Source organism: Passer domesticus, chromosome 3 (genome assembly GCF_036417665.1).
Source record: "Passer domesticus isolate bPasDom1 chromosome 3, bPasDom1.hap1, whole genome shotgun sequence".
NCBI lineage: Eukaryota > Metazoa > Chordata > Aves > Passeriformes > Passeridae > Passer > Passer domesticus.
In genome coordinates, this window is record NC_087476.1 from 14566852 (window position 1) to 14584235 (window position 17384).

Sequence of the window (17384 nt, forward strand, 5' to 3'; positions counted from 1 at the left end):
TTCTAACGCTCTGAAAAGAAACTGAAAAAGACTTTAAATCCAACATATATAGTCAGTTTGCCATCTTAGGTTTTGCTGAGTTTTTACAGCTCACTTTACTCATAAATATGTCTGCTCTTTGACTATCAAAAGAAAGATGCTGAGAGACAGGTAATCCGAGTGAAAATTTTGAATTAGTGGCACAAGTCTGATTCTAGGTTTCCAAACAGAGATTTAATACATTACAAACTACTGCCTCAGATCTGTGTAATCAAAATAAATCAAAACTCTTCAGGCAAATGTTTCAGGTAGGGTCTGATCCAAAGCTGAACAAAACAGACTACAGACCATGTTTAATGTGCACATCCTCAGTCAAACTGAGTACCAAGTTACCTTCTGAAGTAAAGTTCTGAAGGATGAGTATGCAGACACCCAGCCCTCTCACTGCAAGCAGAAGGAAACTCTGCTTGCTTCTTAAACTTACCTCTTTAATAGTGCTGTTCCTCCCTCTCCAGGAAAACCACCATCTTCCACCTTTCTTTGGCATTTTGTCCCTCATTATAGATTCCACAGTTGCCTGTGATAAATGGATGGTAACATAAAAAAGGCCCAAAATAAAGGACAACCTGACATACGTAAATGAAAAAGTGCCAAACACACAATTTTAACTGATAATAAATAGAATAAAAGTAAACATACTGTCTGTGGACCATAAATTCTACTAAAGCAAAATCTAATGGTATCCAGAGCTGCTCTGAAGTAACTTAAGCATGAATACTTATGGTATTTTTAAAAGGAAAATGAAAAAGAAATCAAATCAAAGAAGAAAAAAGCATAAAGAGATGTTAGTATAACGTCTAGAATGGAGAACCTGCTATTTCTAAGTTTAGTACAAATTATGCATTTAAAAAAAATCACTTCCTGAAGGAGGTGTCATGCAAAACAGCAACAAACTGACATGCAAGAGAGTTATTTACAAAGTTTATATTTAATCACCAGCTTAGCAAAAAGTAAAGAAGTTACTAGCTCTTAAGAGTTTGTGAATTATGAGTTTGTGAATAATCATGCTATGAGCGTGACTGAAAATGTTAGCATAGTTTCTTTTATAAACCTTTTCTACTTTACATTGGTTCTACATACTAGACACCATTAGAAAAGTTTCTTTCAATCCATAATGACTGGAGCCTTATGCATTGTAACAAGGGGAGCTGAATTCTTTCACTCAGAGAGAAGCAACAGATGGAACAGGAAAATGTTAAGGTAAAAATGGCCACAGGGCTTGTTACACCCTAGAATACACACTGTATTTCTGAGCTGATAGCTTCCATTGCAAGTCAGGTCACCAAAAGAAAGGTGTGATGTTGATTAATGATTTTTAAAGAAATTTTAAAAACTAAGAACTTTTAGCAATTAAGAGGAGACTGTGTTCAGACAATGTGTGGCACAATGGATCCCTTTTCTCAGTTTTTCCATGATTTTCTTCACTATATTGTCTAAAGCATATTAGAAAAAAAGAAAGGACAGAAGAATAAAGTTGAGTTTTTCAAACAAAATAAGAAAAACAGGGAGCAGATGGAGCTATGGAGTGCCACAACTGAGGAGAACAGCAACCATTGAAGGAGATTCTCAAACATGTCAGTAACTTCAAGTTGATATCCTATAGACTTTTAGTGGGGAAATTCATATACTGTGCATATAAATGTATTTTACAGAACATCAGTAATTTTTTTTGCAAAAACACCCATTTTCAAACACTTCATAAACTGTTTATTATTAAAGTATCTTAGCATTTAAATTCCTTAACCTCATTACTACAGCAAATCAAAACTCTAAGTAACAAGTCATGAAGAAAACCAGTAGGATGACTGGTAACATAAATGAGTTATTTTAGCTTCAGAGGTACAGTAAACCAAGTAAACCTTTCCAAACATACAGATTGTTCAAACTATAAATATTGGCTTCTCCACTAAATTAAAACTGCACTCTCAAGAAAGTTATCAGCATTTATATTAAATGAACCATTAAGAAAACCCAAGCATATTGAATTACATGCTCATAGAAGATTTTTCTCAACTGATAACCTATATGAATAATGATGTAAGTATAAAGCTGTCGAAAGAATTGCCATCTGCTGTAACATTATGGAAAAATATTTTATAGCACTTCTTTCCATTTACCCATCCTAGGCAAAACCCAAGACATCTGGCTCAGGCTTTGAAGTATTTAATTTAAAATGCAGTTACCTTACGTTATTTTTGTTGCCACTGAAGACCCAAGAGGCACCTACCAAGGTCTGAATCACACTGTGTTATCACCCAACAAATACAGAGTAGGATAACTATGTACCTTCTGTGGGCATTTGAGTTCCATGGGATGAATCCCCACCTTTGATAATTACCACAACATTTGCAGTAATGCACAAAACATCTGGCTCTGTGACATCTTTGAAATTCAAGCAATGTTTACCAGATACTTGGGATTTTTAGGCTCAATTAATTTTATATTGGGATGGTACCATGCAGCTGCACATGACTGCATAGAGAGGTAATGTGGCACTAAGAAACAAACACTGGCAAAGAGTATTCTGGGCTTTAGAGAAATTTTTAGTCCACAGTGATGGCAACAGAGATAGCACTTGAATTCACACAAAACAATCCCAAAGATATGTGAAGTGCTGCAGATGGCAGGAGGAAAGCTTAGGTTCAAAAATGTATTAAATCCATGTCTAACCAGGACACAAAATAGGGATAGTGGTAATACTACTTCTTTATCCACATTTACAGTAATTCTTTAATACATTTACAGTATTTCTGTCATGAGCACCTACGTGGCACCAGGTCATGTGGCACTGAACTAGCTTCTTCAGCACATTTATATAAGCCAACACAGACTATTGTCACACAGTCATAGAGCTATCTGGCACTGGCTACCTGGTTATGAACAACCAACTGAGAAACAAAAAGCTAGCAAGCTGTAGGCCTTCCTCATCTAGTATTTAAACTCATGTTTCACTGAGGCTATTGATATTTATTTAATAAAATATGCAGTATACGTATAAAACAGAAAGCAAACACCGTGTGAAGCTACAGCAAACACTAACATGAGTCAATGTAATTTATGTTTAAAATCCATATTAATGAAATTTTTTAAAAAGTTTTCCTACTTCAAAATACTTGTTATAACTTTAGCCTAGCAAACAAACACTATTCACAGACCAAACTTAGTCCTTATTTAGGCCATGGTTATATGTGGGTAGATTTTACTGATGTGCAGATTCTCTTGTACAACAACCCATTTCACTCCCTTCATCAGTGGCACCATTTTAAAACTCATCCTCTTACCAGCCTTCATGTTCAATCTCACCTTTGGCAAAGGTTTCTGGAATGCCTGCATTGCCAGCAGAAGGGGACCAGCTGTCGTCCAGTTGTAGTACCTGGGCATGCAAGGGAGACAATTACAGCATTTTGTAATCCCAAAGTCCCAATTCACCACCTACCTGGTATTCACCACCTGGCAGGTTAAAGCCATGAAGCACAGATCAAACTCTGACCTGCACTAGTAACAGACCCATCTGATTCCACAGAATGCTCACAGGTATTTACCACATACATTTTTCAGGGTATGGAAGAGAAGCTGGGCCTTGAGCAGAAAGGGTGTTTGTCACACATTACTCAAGTCATCACAGAATCACAGAATGGTTGGGCTGGAAGGGACCTTAAAGATCATCTAGTTCCAACTCACCTGCCTTGGGCAGGGACACCTTCCACTAGATCAGGCTGCTCAGGGCCCCATGCAACCTGGCCTTTAGCACTTCCAGGGACATCCACTACTTCCCAGGAAAATCTGTTTCAGTAACTCACCATCCTTACAGTAATAAAGAATTCCTCCTAACATCTAATCTGGACCTCTCCTTTATTCATCTAAAACTGTTCCCCAGTATCTTATCACTATTACCATATAAAAGGTTCCTCTCCCTCTTTTTTCTAAGTCCCTTTTAAGTACTAAAAAGCTGCAATGAAGTCTCCCCAGAGCCTTCTCTTTTCCAGGCTGAACCCCAACTCTCTCAGCCTGTCCTCACAGGAGAGGCACTCCAGCCCTCTGATCACCTTTATGTCCCTCCTCTGAACTTGCTCCAACAGGTCCATATCCATCCTGTGTGCTGGAGACCCCAGGGCTGGGTGCAACACTGCAGGTGGGGGTCTCACCAGAGCAGAGGTGCAGAATCTCTTCCCTCAACCTGTCCCTGCTGCTTTGGATGCAGCCCAGGAGATGTTTGCCATTCTGGGCTGCAAACACACACTCTTGGCTCACATTCAGATTTTCATTCACCACAACCCCCAAGTTCTTCTCTACAGGGCTGCTCTCAATGAGTTGATCTCCCAGCCTATACTCATATCTGGGATTGCTCCAAACCAGTTGCAGCACTTTGCATTTTAACTTCTTGAATTTCATGAGTTTCTTGTGGGCCCTTTCCTCAAGTTTGGCCAGGTCCCTCTGGATACTATCACTTCCTTCTGTTGATTCCACTGCACCACTCAGCTTTGTGTCATCTGCAAATGTGCTGAGGGTGCTCTTGGTCCCACTGTTATCGAAGAGCACCAGTCAATATCTCTTCAATATTGAAGATATTGAAGAGCACCAGTCCCCAGGACAGAGCCTGCAGGGATACCAGCTTCCATCTGGACAGAGCTGTTGACTGCAACTCTCCAGCTGTATCCATCCAGTCCCTATTATATTCCTCTTTATCACAGAATAAGCCACATTTTTACAAGATTTTTTTTACTGTTTTTCCATCAAGGAACCACCTAAAACTTAGAGGCTGTAGTCTCTAGAATCTCAAGTTCTTGCTATTATACACTGAACATGGCTCAAACCTTGTTGCAGACATTAGGACAATTACAGTATCCATTGTCTAGGGAAGATGAAGTTCACATGACATTAAGAGAATATATGGCATTTAAGATCCTCATTAAGGTCTCCTCTCGTCCCAATACACTCAGCAGGCAGATAAATACTACCAACAGATTCAGAGAACAGTGTCAGGGAAGCAATGAGTGACTCACACCAGACCACAGAGAGCTGAGGTCAGATATGAGGCTGCAACATCCACAACAAAAACTATCACCTGGTACATCAGCCTTGCATGAGCCATGTCTGCAACCAAGGGCAGCCAAACCCCTCTAAGTGCAGCACAAAGCCATGATCTCTCCTCTGTTTGCAAGGCACTCTCAAGGTACAGAACACCCCAAAAAGCTGCATCTGGCTTAGACCACAGCACTGCCTTGCTGCCAGCAGTACAAACATACAAAATAATGTCTTAGCCTGCAGAAACAGAAGCCTCGTACTCAGTGGGTGAAGTTTGACAAGCCTTGAAAAGCAATGTTTCCACAGAGGCATATTAGCAAAATATTCAGTATATACAAAAAAATTGCTTGGTACTGAGTGACTGGAAGCAGTCTGATGTATCCCTGTAAATATTAATTATTCAAACTGGCCCAGGGCAAGCCTTAGCAAGTTCACATCATATTTCATTTTTACTCTGTCAACTGAATATGAATACTATTATCATTTAATAACAGCTTCTTGAAATTCAAACTGTGTCAGTAATAGGTCATCTGAAACTGCTCTTCACTTTCAATTCAAAGGAGGAAAGGTAACTAGGAGGACCTGAATTCACTAGGGACTCTTTCTGGATGAATCCAAGCTACAAACATTCAAAACCTGGTTTTCAGCTATAGTTATACTGATGTAATGCACTGAAGTGACAAAGAAATGTCTTTGTTACAACAGTAATTTTTTTTCTGAAATATACTTACTTATTTCCAATCTTAACCACAAGGTTAGGGTCATCAATGATAGCAGGATTGTCCACAAACTGCTGATATGTTACTGCATGTTCTAAGAATTCTTCTGTGGGGGAAAGAAGTTACATTTGTAAAGCATGCATTTATAGATGCCTGGGATGGGTCAACTTAAACCTCTCAGCACCTCTCAGACACATTGGCTTCACCTTCATTACAAGGGTGCCGAGATTTAACTGCAATATGAAAGGAAGTTTTTCACAGACTCTCAGTCTCAGAAGATGAGGGTTTCTTTGTTTCTGGGTGTTTTTCCTTTCAAAATACAACCTAAAGTGAAAGCTCAGGGATTGAACTGTGAGGGAGGAAAACCTCCTTTTAGAAAAATTATATAATTTACAAGTGATTCAGATGACAGTATGACTCAAATAAATCACAGGATATTTGAAACATTTTAATAAGTAGCTTGTGAGCAGTAGTCAGTGTAGCATCAGGCTCATATGATTTTATGACACTACATTACTGCAGAAAGTGCAAGTGTTAACACATTTATTTTCACATTATGCCACTGGAAGTTTAAGGCACAAAGTGTTGTGATTTATCTAAAAGTTACACAAGAAACTGGAGGTAGGGCAGGAGTCAGGTTGAATTTTTCAACTCCTTCTCCTCATGTCCCCATTTATGGACCACCTTTTTCACTCCTGACTAACAGCTGTGAATTTCCTAGTTATATGCTGAACTAAGTATCATTAACACTACTGTGATACAAAACATAGCACTGTCAGGAAGCAAAAATATCAATAAAAAACATCCAAAAAATTTCATATATAGTGGATTGTTCAAATGTGTTAAAAATCATGAGAAGTTCTAGGAAGTTTATCATTACGTGGCCATATTTATCTTCTCAACCCAGTGCTGAGCACAGCCACAGGAGGGCTCTGCAGCCTCAGGCTGGGAAGCTCAAACCCAGCTGCCAGCACATGTCTGCAATTCACACAGTCATGCTGTACCTTTGGTTATCTCTTTGTTCTCAGTAAGGCCTCCGCAGAGAGAAATGGCAATGGAGGGCAAATCCCGAATTCCATCCGAGGTGCTCTCAGCCCCACTGTCAACACCTGAGCTCCCGACAGACTGCGGGGAGTGGCTGGCCGGCCGCGGCCCCACCTCGGCCGTGCTCTTGCTTTGGGCATTATCCCCACTGCCAAAGAAAAATCAGGAATTCAGTCTTCATGTGTTCATCCCCACATTCGCTCCCTTTAACAAGTACAAGCTTAGGAAAAAAAAAAAAGAAAAGCAAAAACCAAAAAACCTTTGTTTAAATTTTACAGCAAAACAAAACAAAGTAATATAGTCCTCGTGTGCCCTCCAATATTAGATTGCTTCTACTTACTTGTCTAAACTAGGCATGTATAATTATAGCTTCACTTATTTATAAGAGCTAGGAAAATAAAACAGTAAATTGTATAGTCTTAGTCGACAAAATAATGATACAATAAGCAGAGTTGATACTAGTAGAACTATTCCCACACAGGAATAAGAATAAGCATGTAAGTTTATTATTTCATTTATATTAACTATATAAACTGATAGCTAAACCCAAACAAATAATGTGTATGTTTGTGTATTTGTGTCATTTATATATAAATAAAACACTCTACGTGTAAACTACTAGGATTAAAATTTTCAGAAACAATAAATCATTATACCCACTTAAAATCTGATGAGATTAATATTACAAAGTTCAAGCTCATCAAACTCTGCTTTCCACTTCAGATTTAAATTAATGCATTTGAGAAAGAAATTTTCAATCCAACATTTTCCCCATATAACTAATCCTTCTCAGCCTTATTGAAATGCTAATATTAGAGCAGCTGAGTTTAAGCAAGTAAAAAAAGAAAAATAAAGTACACAAGCGACTTTAGTTGTTGCTCAATGACTTTCATCAACTGTCTAGAGTATATGTTGAAAGAGAACTATAAATGTTGCAAGAAGCTCCAATAAAGATCAGAACAAGTTAGAAGTTGTATGTTCAGGTTGCAGTATTTTCATACATAACTCTGTCAATGCATCTTCCAAAAATTATTTTCTCCTCATTCATATTTATAGATGAATCAACCACAGTAAAGCAACATTAGACCAATAATTTTCTGGTAATAGTGTTAACAGTAAGATGTGTTCTTTATGATAGTAAGTCAGGACATGGGGATAAATATATCCCAAGGCCAACTGCTCTCCCAGGACATGTGAGTAACACTCACAAACATCAGTGTATATTACATAACCATCCACAATCAATATATGATGATTAATTGACCAAAACAGAAAACCAGCTGCAAGTATTTTTCTCAAATCCAAATGCAGCACCTTCCAAAAGTTCTAATATTCCTTCCTAATGAAATTTTACTTTCCTTCTGCCTTCATCTCTGCTTGAACCCTGAAAAAGACATCTTATCTGATTGGCAATGAAGAGTTTGATCTCTCTTTAAAAAGTAAAAATATAAGAAAAAGACTTATACTTTTTGGGGAAATAAAGTGCAGCAACTTCTGGATCCATGTCAGTGAGGTCATCTAAATAGACACCATCAGCACCAAGATGCCGACTTCGTTTATCTGTAAGGGACAGAACAGATAATTAATTAATATTTTCTGAGTAACAATATAGCACTGTTATTACTGTTCATCTATTCATTTTAAGACTGAAAAATCAGAAAGTTGTAACAGTTTGTGAACTGTATTTATACAAAATGATACTGTCAAAAATCTCAAAACAAGTAGTTTATATACACTGTTCAAACTATGAATTAACAAATTGGGACAGCAGAGGACTAGTTTTGAGACATGCCAAAGACTCCCTATCCCAGACAAAACCACTGCGAATCAGAAGTCAGTGGTCACCAGAGAAAAACAGCAAAAGGAAAATCTTCTAAGTATTTGCATAGGCCTATTATCACAGCATGGCAGTCAGAACATTTAACCTTTGAGAACTGATCTTACATCCCTCCTTGACAAAAGGAAATAACAGACTAAAATATAGTCACTAACACACTATAACTGGCTCATTATGGAGGCAACTCACTTTTAAGCACACACAGCTGATGTGCTGTGTGTGCACATGCACCACTGTTGGGGACAACACACCCCTTCTAGGCCTGTCACTGGGACCAACACAGAGCCACCACTGTCCTGTTGTTGCCAGTACACCTAGATAAGTAACCACTGTATGGCCAAAACCTAATTTGGAATTCATTCTCAAACCCACAACTTCTCACTGTCTCTATTTCCAACATCAAGCATCACAAAAGCAATCTCTATACAAGGACTGAATAGTAAGCAGAGAAACACGTCATTTTTTGTTTTCAAAGACAGTGAAATGCATGAAGAAGAGGCCAAGAAACTTGTATGTTTACTAATTAAAAAGCAGCTGCACAAACTAGGCTTATATAGAGCTTACATAATTATGGAATAATCAGTGCTCTAAAAGAGAACAGTTGCAAGCAAATAAATTTCATGTGAAGATTGTTAACACTTGTTCACTTGTTATAAATATCATGGAAATAGAGCCCAGAAATTAGGAGAGAAAAGCAGATGAAGTTATATTTCACATATTCAGGACAGGATATGTACCACACAGAACTGAAAGGCATGTAAAACAAAAGCACCTTATTTTATGGCAAATCTGTTCATTGTGCAAAAGACATAATACAACTTTGCACTAGAACAGAGAGTTCCCACAATTACCAGCAACACAACACTCAGGTGAATCTGCTTATACATAAAAGTGAAATCCCCAAATCTGCCAAATGGAGCAAGTTTTGTAGTCTTGCTCATATGCACAGAGCTGCCAACAACTTCAGACCAAGAAGAATCTTCTAATACATATCTCATGTGAACAGCTTGATGTACAACTCAGGTTTGAAGGCTCATTCCAAAACTTATTCCTTTTCTGATCTGAAAGTGCCTTCAGGGCATGGATTCATTTATATGGCAATAAGATGTTTTATCACCATGAAATTTGAAGATAAAGTCATGCATATAAAAGTGCAGGATGAACACCTTTACCTTTCTTTCTGGAAGGGGAATCCGTCTTGCCAGTCGGTTGGGCTGAGCAAGCTGCAGCTTGCTTTATTTCTTCATTTGCAGGCAATGGGGGTTCAGCTGCTCCTGGCAGCTCTGCCTCTGGCTTATTTGTCTCAGCTGGTAAGGGCTCATTTTCATCAGCAATTGCTGCATCTGCTTGTCCAAGGGCAGGCAGAGGAGACACTGTGTTAAACTCCTCTACAGGAGAATTTTGGATGACCCGAAAGTGAGTGCTTTCAGAAGGATTTACATCTGCCATGCTGGGCTCCTTTGCTTTGAGCAGAGAACTGGCCTGTGAGGAAAAATTAACAGATTACTACAAAGAAAAGCCCTTAAAAAATACAATAGTCAGAGTTCAATCTGTTCTGTTCACTCCCATGAGATCAGACTGTCAGGATGACCAACTACAGCAGAAAGCCAACACAGAGATAGAGACTACAGTATTCAAAAGATCTCTTTGCTGTATGTTTGTACAAAATTCATTTGTATCTTGGGGCCAGGAAAAATTTTTTTCTGCAATGTACTCTACAGTCTTCATTTTCCATTCACCTGCGCATCCCACCTCTCACCCTGTCATCTTCTCTTCCTGTGAAAATCCTGGCTTTCCCTCAGATAGTAAACCTGACAAACAAGAGAAGGTGGTGCAGACTGGAGTCCTTGCACAATCAAAATGGTCTCAGGAACCAGGACATTGCCAAATCCCCAGATTTAGAATTTAAAACGCTTTATAGGAACAATTCCAGATCTCTGAGTGTGGGACAGGAAGTGTTCTTACAGAGGGACAGAGAGGGGCTGAACTACAGCAGCAGCTGCACAGCTGCTATAACCTCCATGTCATAGCAGGCAAACAACTCTTACATGAAGTTCAACAGCAGCCAAAGTATGACACCCAGTTCAGGTATGACAAGATCAGAATAGCTTGGGACATAGACAGGGAATGCATAGAGAAAAGCCTCTGGGAGTAAGATTTGCAATACACACCAGGGTGTGTGACTGCAATATGAAAGATACACCTAAATTTCCTAGCAGGAAACCCTCCATTCTAGACTGCAACTGCCAATTTGGAACTCCTGCATGGACCCATGCACTTAAATCAGTTCTCTTTGAGCAGAAAATAGCTCCCAAATTTCTTGTAATGTACACAGGGAGGAGAAAAGTGCAGAGGTGATGAGACAGCTCATCACTGACATATTAAAGGAGAGGTAAGGCTCCTCTAAAGAAATTAAGAATTCTGGATTCTCACCCCCCTTTTTCACTAATTACCAACAGAGAATTAATTACAACAAATTACAATAGTGCCATTATAATTCTGGTGCCATCTCCAGAACACAGAAGTCTTTCTGAACAGGATACCTACTTCCCTGGCCTGAAAAGCAGCAATTCTTCCTCTTTATACTGTGTGTGAGCCCATCTCTCCTGCAGTTCTTCTGCAGAGAAGCCAGCCTTCAGCAGGAGGTGCCAAACTCTGCACTATCCCAGCCCCCATAGTTGCAGCGTTCCACTGAAACCTGACCTCTACCTCTCATACCCTGGTGCACATGCATACCCCAAGGCTCCCTTTCCTGTGTGAATGCTGTGACTCCTCAGGAGCTGTCACAAGGAGCCAGCCAGCACCTGACCAGCCTGCAGTGTGGGCAGCTGCCCACAGTTTCTGTGCAGCACTGGAAACGACACTGCCTGCTGCAGATCCCACACCTAACTGGGACAAATGGCTCCAGGAGGAGACAGGCACCAAGCCAGTCCTATCAGCCAAGAGAACAGCACGTCTGCACATCCACAGATACAGAACTGCAGGTGTTCTCTTGGATGCTTTTGTACTGAAGCAGCCCATTTTCATTTCTGTGAATCTGATTGCTAATACCAGGCACCCAATTTCCATTTAAGATAATTTATGAATTTCAGTGATTTACCAAAGGACATTGGGTTTGATTTTTTGTTTTTAAGCTACTAACATTTACAAGACTGTGTCTCAGTTACATCTTCATTTTCTACTGTATATCATCAGTACTGAGAATATCCATGCCACAAGATACTTTCCCATACCTCCTGTGAGTAAGATTCAATTATCTTACATAAAACACTGTAATTTTAGGTAAAACCATGATCCATTTCCTCTTCATCAGTCTGCAGTATACTAAGCATACATGCCCTATTAAAGCACAAGAGATGCTAGCGGGAATTAAAGAACTTATGTTGGATACCTTTGCAGCCTGGGGCAGCTCTCCCCATGCCCAGTGCATGTGGGGATTATCCTTCAGTCCACTTCTGTCTGTAGGTTTACTGACTAATTCTGAGTCACTTTGAGGAGTAGGAGGACGTGAATCTGATGGGCTAAAGAAAAACAAACAAAAAATGTTACAAAAGCAAAAGTAACCACAACACACCGAGTGCTTTCCAAACTGATGCCCACCAATACAAGGAATTGAAGACTGAAATAATCAAGAGCCATCTGAAGATATGAAAGCATAGAAAATAGTTTGAAGAGTTCAGGATCTTCTTACACTGGCATTCAGAGGTCTCATCCCTTTTTCAGTAAGTGCTGTCAGAGAAGTAGTATTGGAGAGGCTGAAAGAGATAGAACAAGAACACTGGACCTGATTTCAGGAGGGTTTTTGGTTTTCCGCATGGTAAAAAGAATGGGAATGGTACCAGCAGCAGCAGGAAATGAGTAATGTATGCAAAGTTCAGAAATTACTCACATCAACAAGACACCTTATCAACAAGGTCAACAACATCAACAAGACACCTAAGTTATACTTTAATCTAAGAAATCCAGTTGACTCCTTTCTAACTTGTTCAGCTCAACCACTGGATGGATGTTTATAAGGAAAACAGCAGGAGAGCTACACAAAGAATTTGAACCCTTTCAGTTGAAACATATTCAACTATTTGTTTTGATAATTACTTGATAATAAATATTTATAAACTAATTAGTGAATTATCAGCTTATAGCATATTTTTAATGTGGTGAAGTCAAGAATGTGATGTCAAGTCAGCCATTAATAAATACTGAATCACTGATTTCAAGGACAGAAGGAAAAATTCAGATTATCTGCTCTGCCTTTCTGTGTAACACAGGTCATAGAATCTCCCCCAAAACCTCCTGAACAAAGCTTGCGTTTTTTATCTGAACTGCAACATCTTGGTATACTCATCCAATCCTGATTTAAAAACTAAAAAAAACAAAAGAATCCACAACATTCCTAAATCAAACTGAGTTACTTTCATTCTTAAAACAAAAGGCTTCCATCTGACGAAGTGCCTAACTCCATGAAATTTAACAAGGCCAAGTGCATGGTGCTATGCCTGAGACGAGGCAATACAAGCTGGGCAGAGAATGGACTGAGAGCAGACCTGGGAAGAATTACTTGAGGGTGCTTGTGGACAAAAAACTGAGAGGGTGGTGAGGAACTGTCACAGGTTGCCCAGAGAAGCTGTGAATTTCCCATCCCTGAAGACCAGACTGAATGGCACTCTGAACAACCTGGCCTGGTGGAAAATGTCCCTGCCCATAGCAGGAGGGTTGGAACAAGACAATCTTTAAGGTCTCTTCCAACCTAAATCATTCTGTGATTCTACAGTTCTATGAAAGAGCCAAACTGGTGTGGATATTCCGTTTATTCAGAAAAAATAAAGAATAAATCAAACATGAGGAATTTACGTAAAGGTAAAATCATACAAAGGTTTGTAATGGCTCCATTACATCTAGTCCAATCACCCTGCCACGAAACCAGGTTGCTCAAAGCCCCATCCAGCCTGGCCTTGAACACTTCCAGGGATTTTCATGGCAACCTGTTCCAGTGCCTCAACACCTTCACAGTGAAGAATTTCTTGCCAAAAGTCCAAGCATTCAGTTCAAAACCATTGCTCCTTGTCCTGTCCCTACATGCCCATGTGAAAAGTTCCTCTCCTTAGCTACTGGAAGGTGTTATAAAGTCTCCCTCTCTCAATGTCCTGTAGAGCCAGCTGGTAGGGAATTCACTGATCACAGCAAAATAATTACTTCATATTCACATCCAAAACAACAGCAACTTTATTATCTACATTATTCACTGTTTTCCACTCTGCAGTAAAATACACTTTGAATATGGACAGACACTAGGACATTTTAGCTACAGTTATTTATGTTACCTAATTAAATTATAAAATTTATAAGCCATCTTTTTAGGGCCTAAGAATTTCCATTTTTTATCTGTCTTTAGGGTATAACCTGTAATTTGACAGACAAAGGAATCAATACAGTGCGATTTCAAAAGTATTTTCAAACTCTAAGGATTAAAAATTGCCTAGTGGGTTTCTCAGCAACTTCTAAATCTCCCACTGAAAAGTTTGTAGGATTTGCAGTATGTTCCATACTTAGAGGCCATTGAAACATGGGTAATCAGTAGCCTGAGCACTTCAGAAAATCTCACTAGGCAATAATGCTCCTACTGCTCCTTTAAGCCTAAAATATCTAGATTCAAGGAAGCATTGTCACTTCATGTCTTACTTACCCTGTGCACTACAACATTTTAACCTCCAAGATACCTATTATTTACCTAGAAAAATCTCCAATCTTTGTTCAGCCCAAGCTCACTTACTCAGACACCCTGAGAGAAGAGAGGTATTGCTTAAACTTGGGTAGAACCTCTGCATTTTGCAGTACGAAAACAGATTTGGGGTGGAAGGAAACATGGTCTTCTCCATAATTTTCCCTGAAAATACAGTTGCCTTGTACACACAGCTGAGTGGGGAAGAGCCCGAGCTGTTACTCAGCACTGTGATTTCTGTTCTCAGAGACACAATGAAAGCACCAGAAATGCAGCACTCACAGACACGGGTATGTTCAAGCAGCAGAGCTCCGCTCTGTGAAGGCTCTTGCTGCAACGGCTGCCCAGTGGTCTGGGTTTGCCTTGGGCTGAACTATGTCTTGCAATTCCTGTGTCCTTAAGTTATGCATTGACTCAGCCCAGCTGAAATCGCCTTGCCTTGCACAGATTGCTGAGATACTGCAGATCAAACCAGAGCCACCCATCCTGTCAACAGTACACAAGAAGGAAGGGAAACTTCAAGTATTTAGATCAGCATCTCTGATTCACATCCCATAGAATATTTGTATCACTGTCCTATATAATCTTTAACAGCTGTGATTGCACTTAATCTAATCTAATGACAAAGAACATTGAACTTGCCTGTAGTTGGCAGTTCTGCAATAACAGACTACAATGATCTTTGTAGTGTTTTCCACTGGAAGCAAAGAGATCCCTGAAAAAGCAGCAATATGACCTGAGAAAAAGCCCTGTCTTGTGTGACAAAAAGTGCATGTGATAAAAGATTAACAGAAGGAAAGAGGCCTACATCATGCACATGTCACAGCAATGACTGAGAGCCTCTGAAGCACCACTTAGGTGGCCATAATAGCATTCCTTACTTCACACAGAGGGAAAAAAATTGCTGAAAGACCCACCAACCACTTCTTTCAACAGCTGCAAACACAGAGCCTCACTTAGACAAGTTGCCATAGCACTTTAAATGTCTACCTAGTCTGTAAGACAGCTGAACCCCAGAAAAAAGTTCATGAAGCACCCAGAGCACATCACTGCTCCATCCCACCCTGTGCTCCTGCCCTTCCCTGCCATGAGAACGTGCTAAGGAGAACGGTTTTGAATATCTCATTTTGACTTGGTGCTGCAACATGGTCAGGTTAAAGAAGGCAGACCTAGAAGCTGGGAAAACCTCAAGATTATCAGTTTTGATATGGCTTTAGGCACCTAGTACAGCAACTATGTTGATATAACCAAGGAATAATTTAGCCTGATGTTTAACTCAAAGCGTTCCCAGCATTAATGGAGAATTGTAGAGGTCATTTTCTACTACTTCAAATTTTTTAATGTTGCTGTGACCTCTCTCCACTGACTGAATGGAGTGAAAGAGCTTGACTACAGAATCTTGAGACTTCTTGAATTTAAGATAACATAGAAAGTGTCTGTATCCACTTTTAGCTCTGTGGAAAAGAGGAATCATACACTACTGCAAATGCCTAGAGAGAAAGGTTTTCTTTTGGCATGGGGCTCCTCCCATTATAAAGTTTGCATTTTTTATTGCTCACTTAATCTCTGAGGTTTTTGTTTTGCTTTTAGCAATCCATGCACAAGCAAACAACTCAGGAAAACCATGGGATAAAAATGTCATTAAAATACACACTGATTGTAAAAAGCTATGTGGAAATGTCAGTCTTCAGAGGAATTAATTCACTAGCTTTTTGGGTTTTTTATCATCTTAATGATCTCCATTTTTAACCCAGACTTTCACTGACATAATTTTGTATCAGCCACCCTCTTTCAATGGATGGTTTGCACACAAAGAAGCAAGCAGACAAAGTGTTTTCCAATGCCACTTTCAAAGTGTCTGGGTTAGCATTCAGTACAGCTATAAATAAAACAGCAGTTCACATAGTCTTAATGTGGTAAAAATATAATAAAGTGTTAAAAGGATTAAAAAGTAGTCTAGAAAAGAGGGAGGACAACTGTTCTACCTGTCTGGAAGAGAAAAGTGAGAAGATTGTTGAGGACAAGAGTTAGATAGGCCTCCATCTGCTGGAACAGTGAGGAGAATGGTTGGCCCTGTACAATCTATAGCCTTACTGGGCAGCAGAGCATGTTGGGAGAAAGAAAGACATTATATTCACATGTGCTGATTAACATAAACTCTTTGTGTATTAGTTACACAAATGCTGACTTTACATTGAGAGTTTTCAAAATCCAGGATACTGCAATCAAGAAACAAACAGAACACACAGTTCCAAAAGCCATGGAAAGGGTAGGGTATTGACAAATGCTATCAGCAGCCTGGTGAAGCCAATCACATTAAGCTTTACAGGCAGTGGACAATGTTTCTTCCAGAATGCAATTCAAAACAGTTCAATTTAGCCATTGCCCTGAAATAATCTCCTCACACTCCCTTCCTCTGCCCCTCAACTACAAAGGCAGGATATTGAGGTAAGACTTGTTAGGACAAGATCTTGTGAATATTGCTCCATTCCAGCAGTCTGCATGGGCGATGTGGAGCACACGTGCATAGGGCACACACACAGACCTAACTGGAATTATAGTGCAATGCATTGAGCAAAGAATTGTCCCTTTTTGACAGACACAAAAAGGGAAATACAAACTGCTCTGTTTTGACATGAAAGGAATACACATGCACACAAATACACATACAGGATAAAGTATGCCAACTACTATATGTGCTCTTTTCACACAGTAAATATATCATATCTATATTAAAAGTGACATGAAAACTCCTCCTCATATTAACTCCTATCTAGGAAATTTTTTAAAGGATTACACTCAAAATACTGAAGACTTATAAACCTACATTCACCGAAGTCCTTACAGGGTGTGTGCATCAGGCAAATATTCAGATTTCACAAAACATTCCTCCTCTCTACAGTATTTATATCCAAACTGTGGCATTAACAGATAAAAATGTTCTTCAGAATTTATGGACCTGCATTTTTATGTATGCATTTGCTGCACCAAGGACAAAGCC

General features: G+C 39.4%; 1 protein-coding gene across 3 annotated transcripts in view; it reads right to left on the bottom strand.

Moving 5' to 3' along the window:
- Positions 1 to 17384, bottom strand: part of LPIN1 (lipin 1) — a 48602-nt gene that overhangs the window by 17689 nt on the left and 13529 nt on the right. For 2 of the 3 annotated variants that reach the window (XM_064411922.1, XM_064411921.1), the window contains exons 6-13: positions 12056 to 12185; positions 9837 to 10146; positions 8294 to 8387; positions 6788 to 6975; positions 5796 to 5889; positions 3343 to 3412; positions 679 to 756; positions 464 to 556 (exon numbers count right to left, since the gene is read on the bottom strand). In XM_064411922.1, coding sequence (XP_064267992.1) covers positions 464 to 556; positions 679 to 756; positions 3343 to 3412; positions 5796 to 5889; positions 6788 to 6975; positions 8294 to 8387; positions 9837 to 10146; positions 12056 to 12185 — 1057 coding nt within the window. The remainder of the gene's footprint in view (positions 1 to 463; positions 557 to 678; positions 757 to 3342; positions 3413 to 5795; positions 5890 to 6787; positions 6976 to 8293; positions 8388 to 9836; positions 10147 to 12055; positions 12186 to 17384) is intronic. The other variant, XM_064411920.1, reaches the window with a different exon arrangement.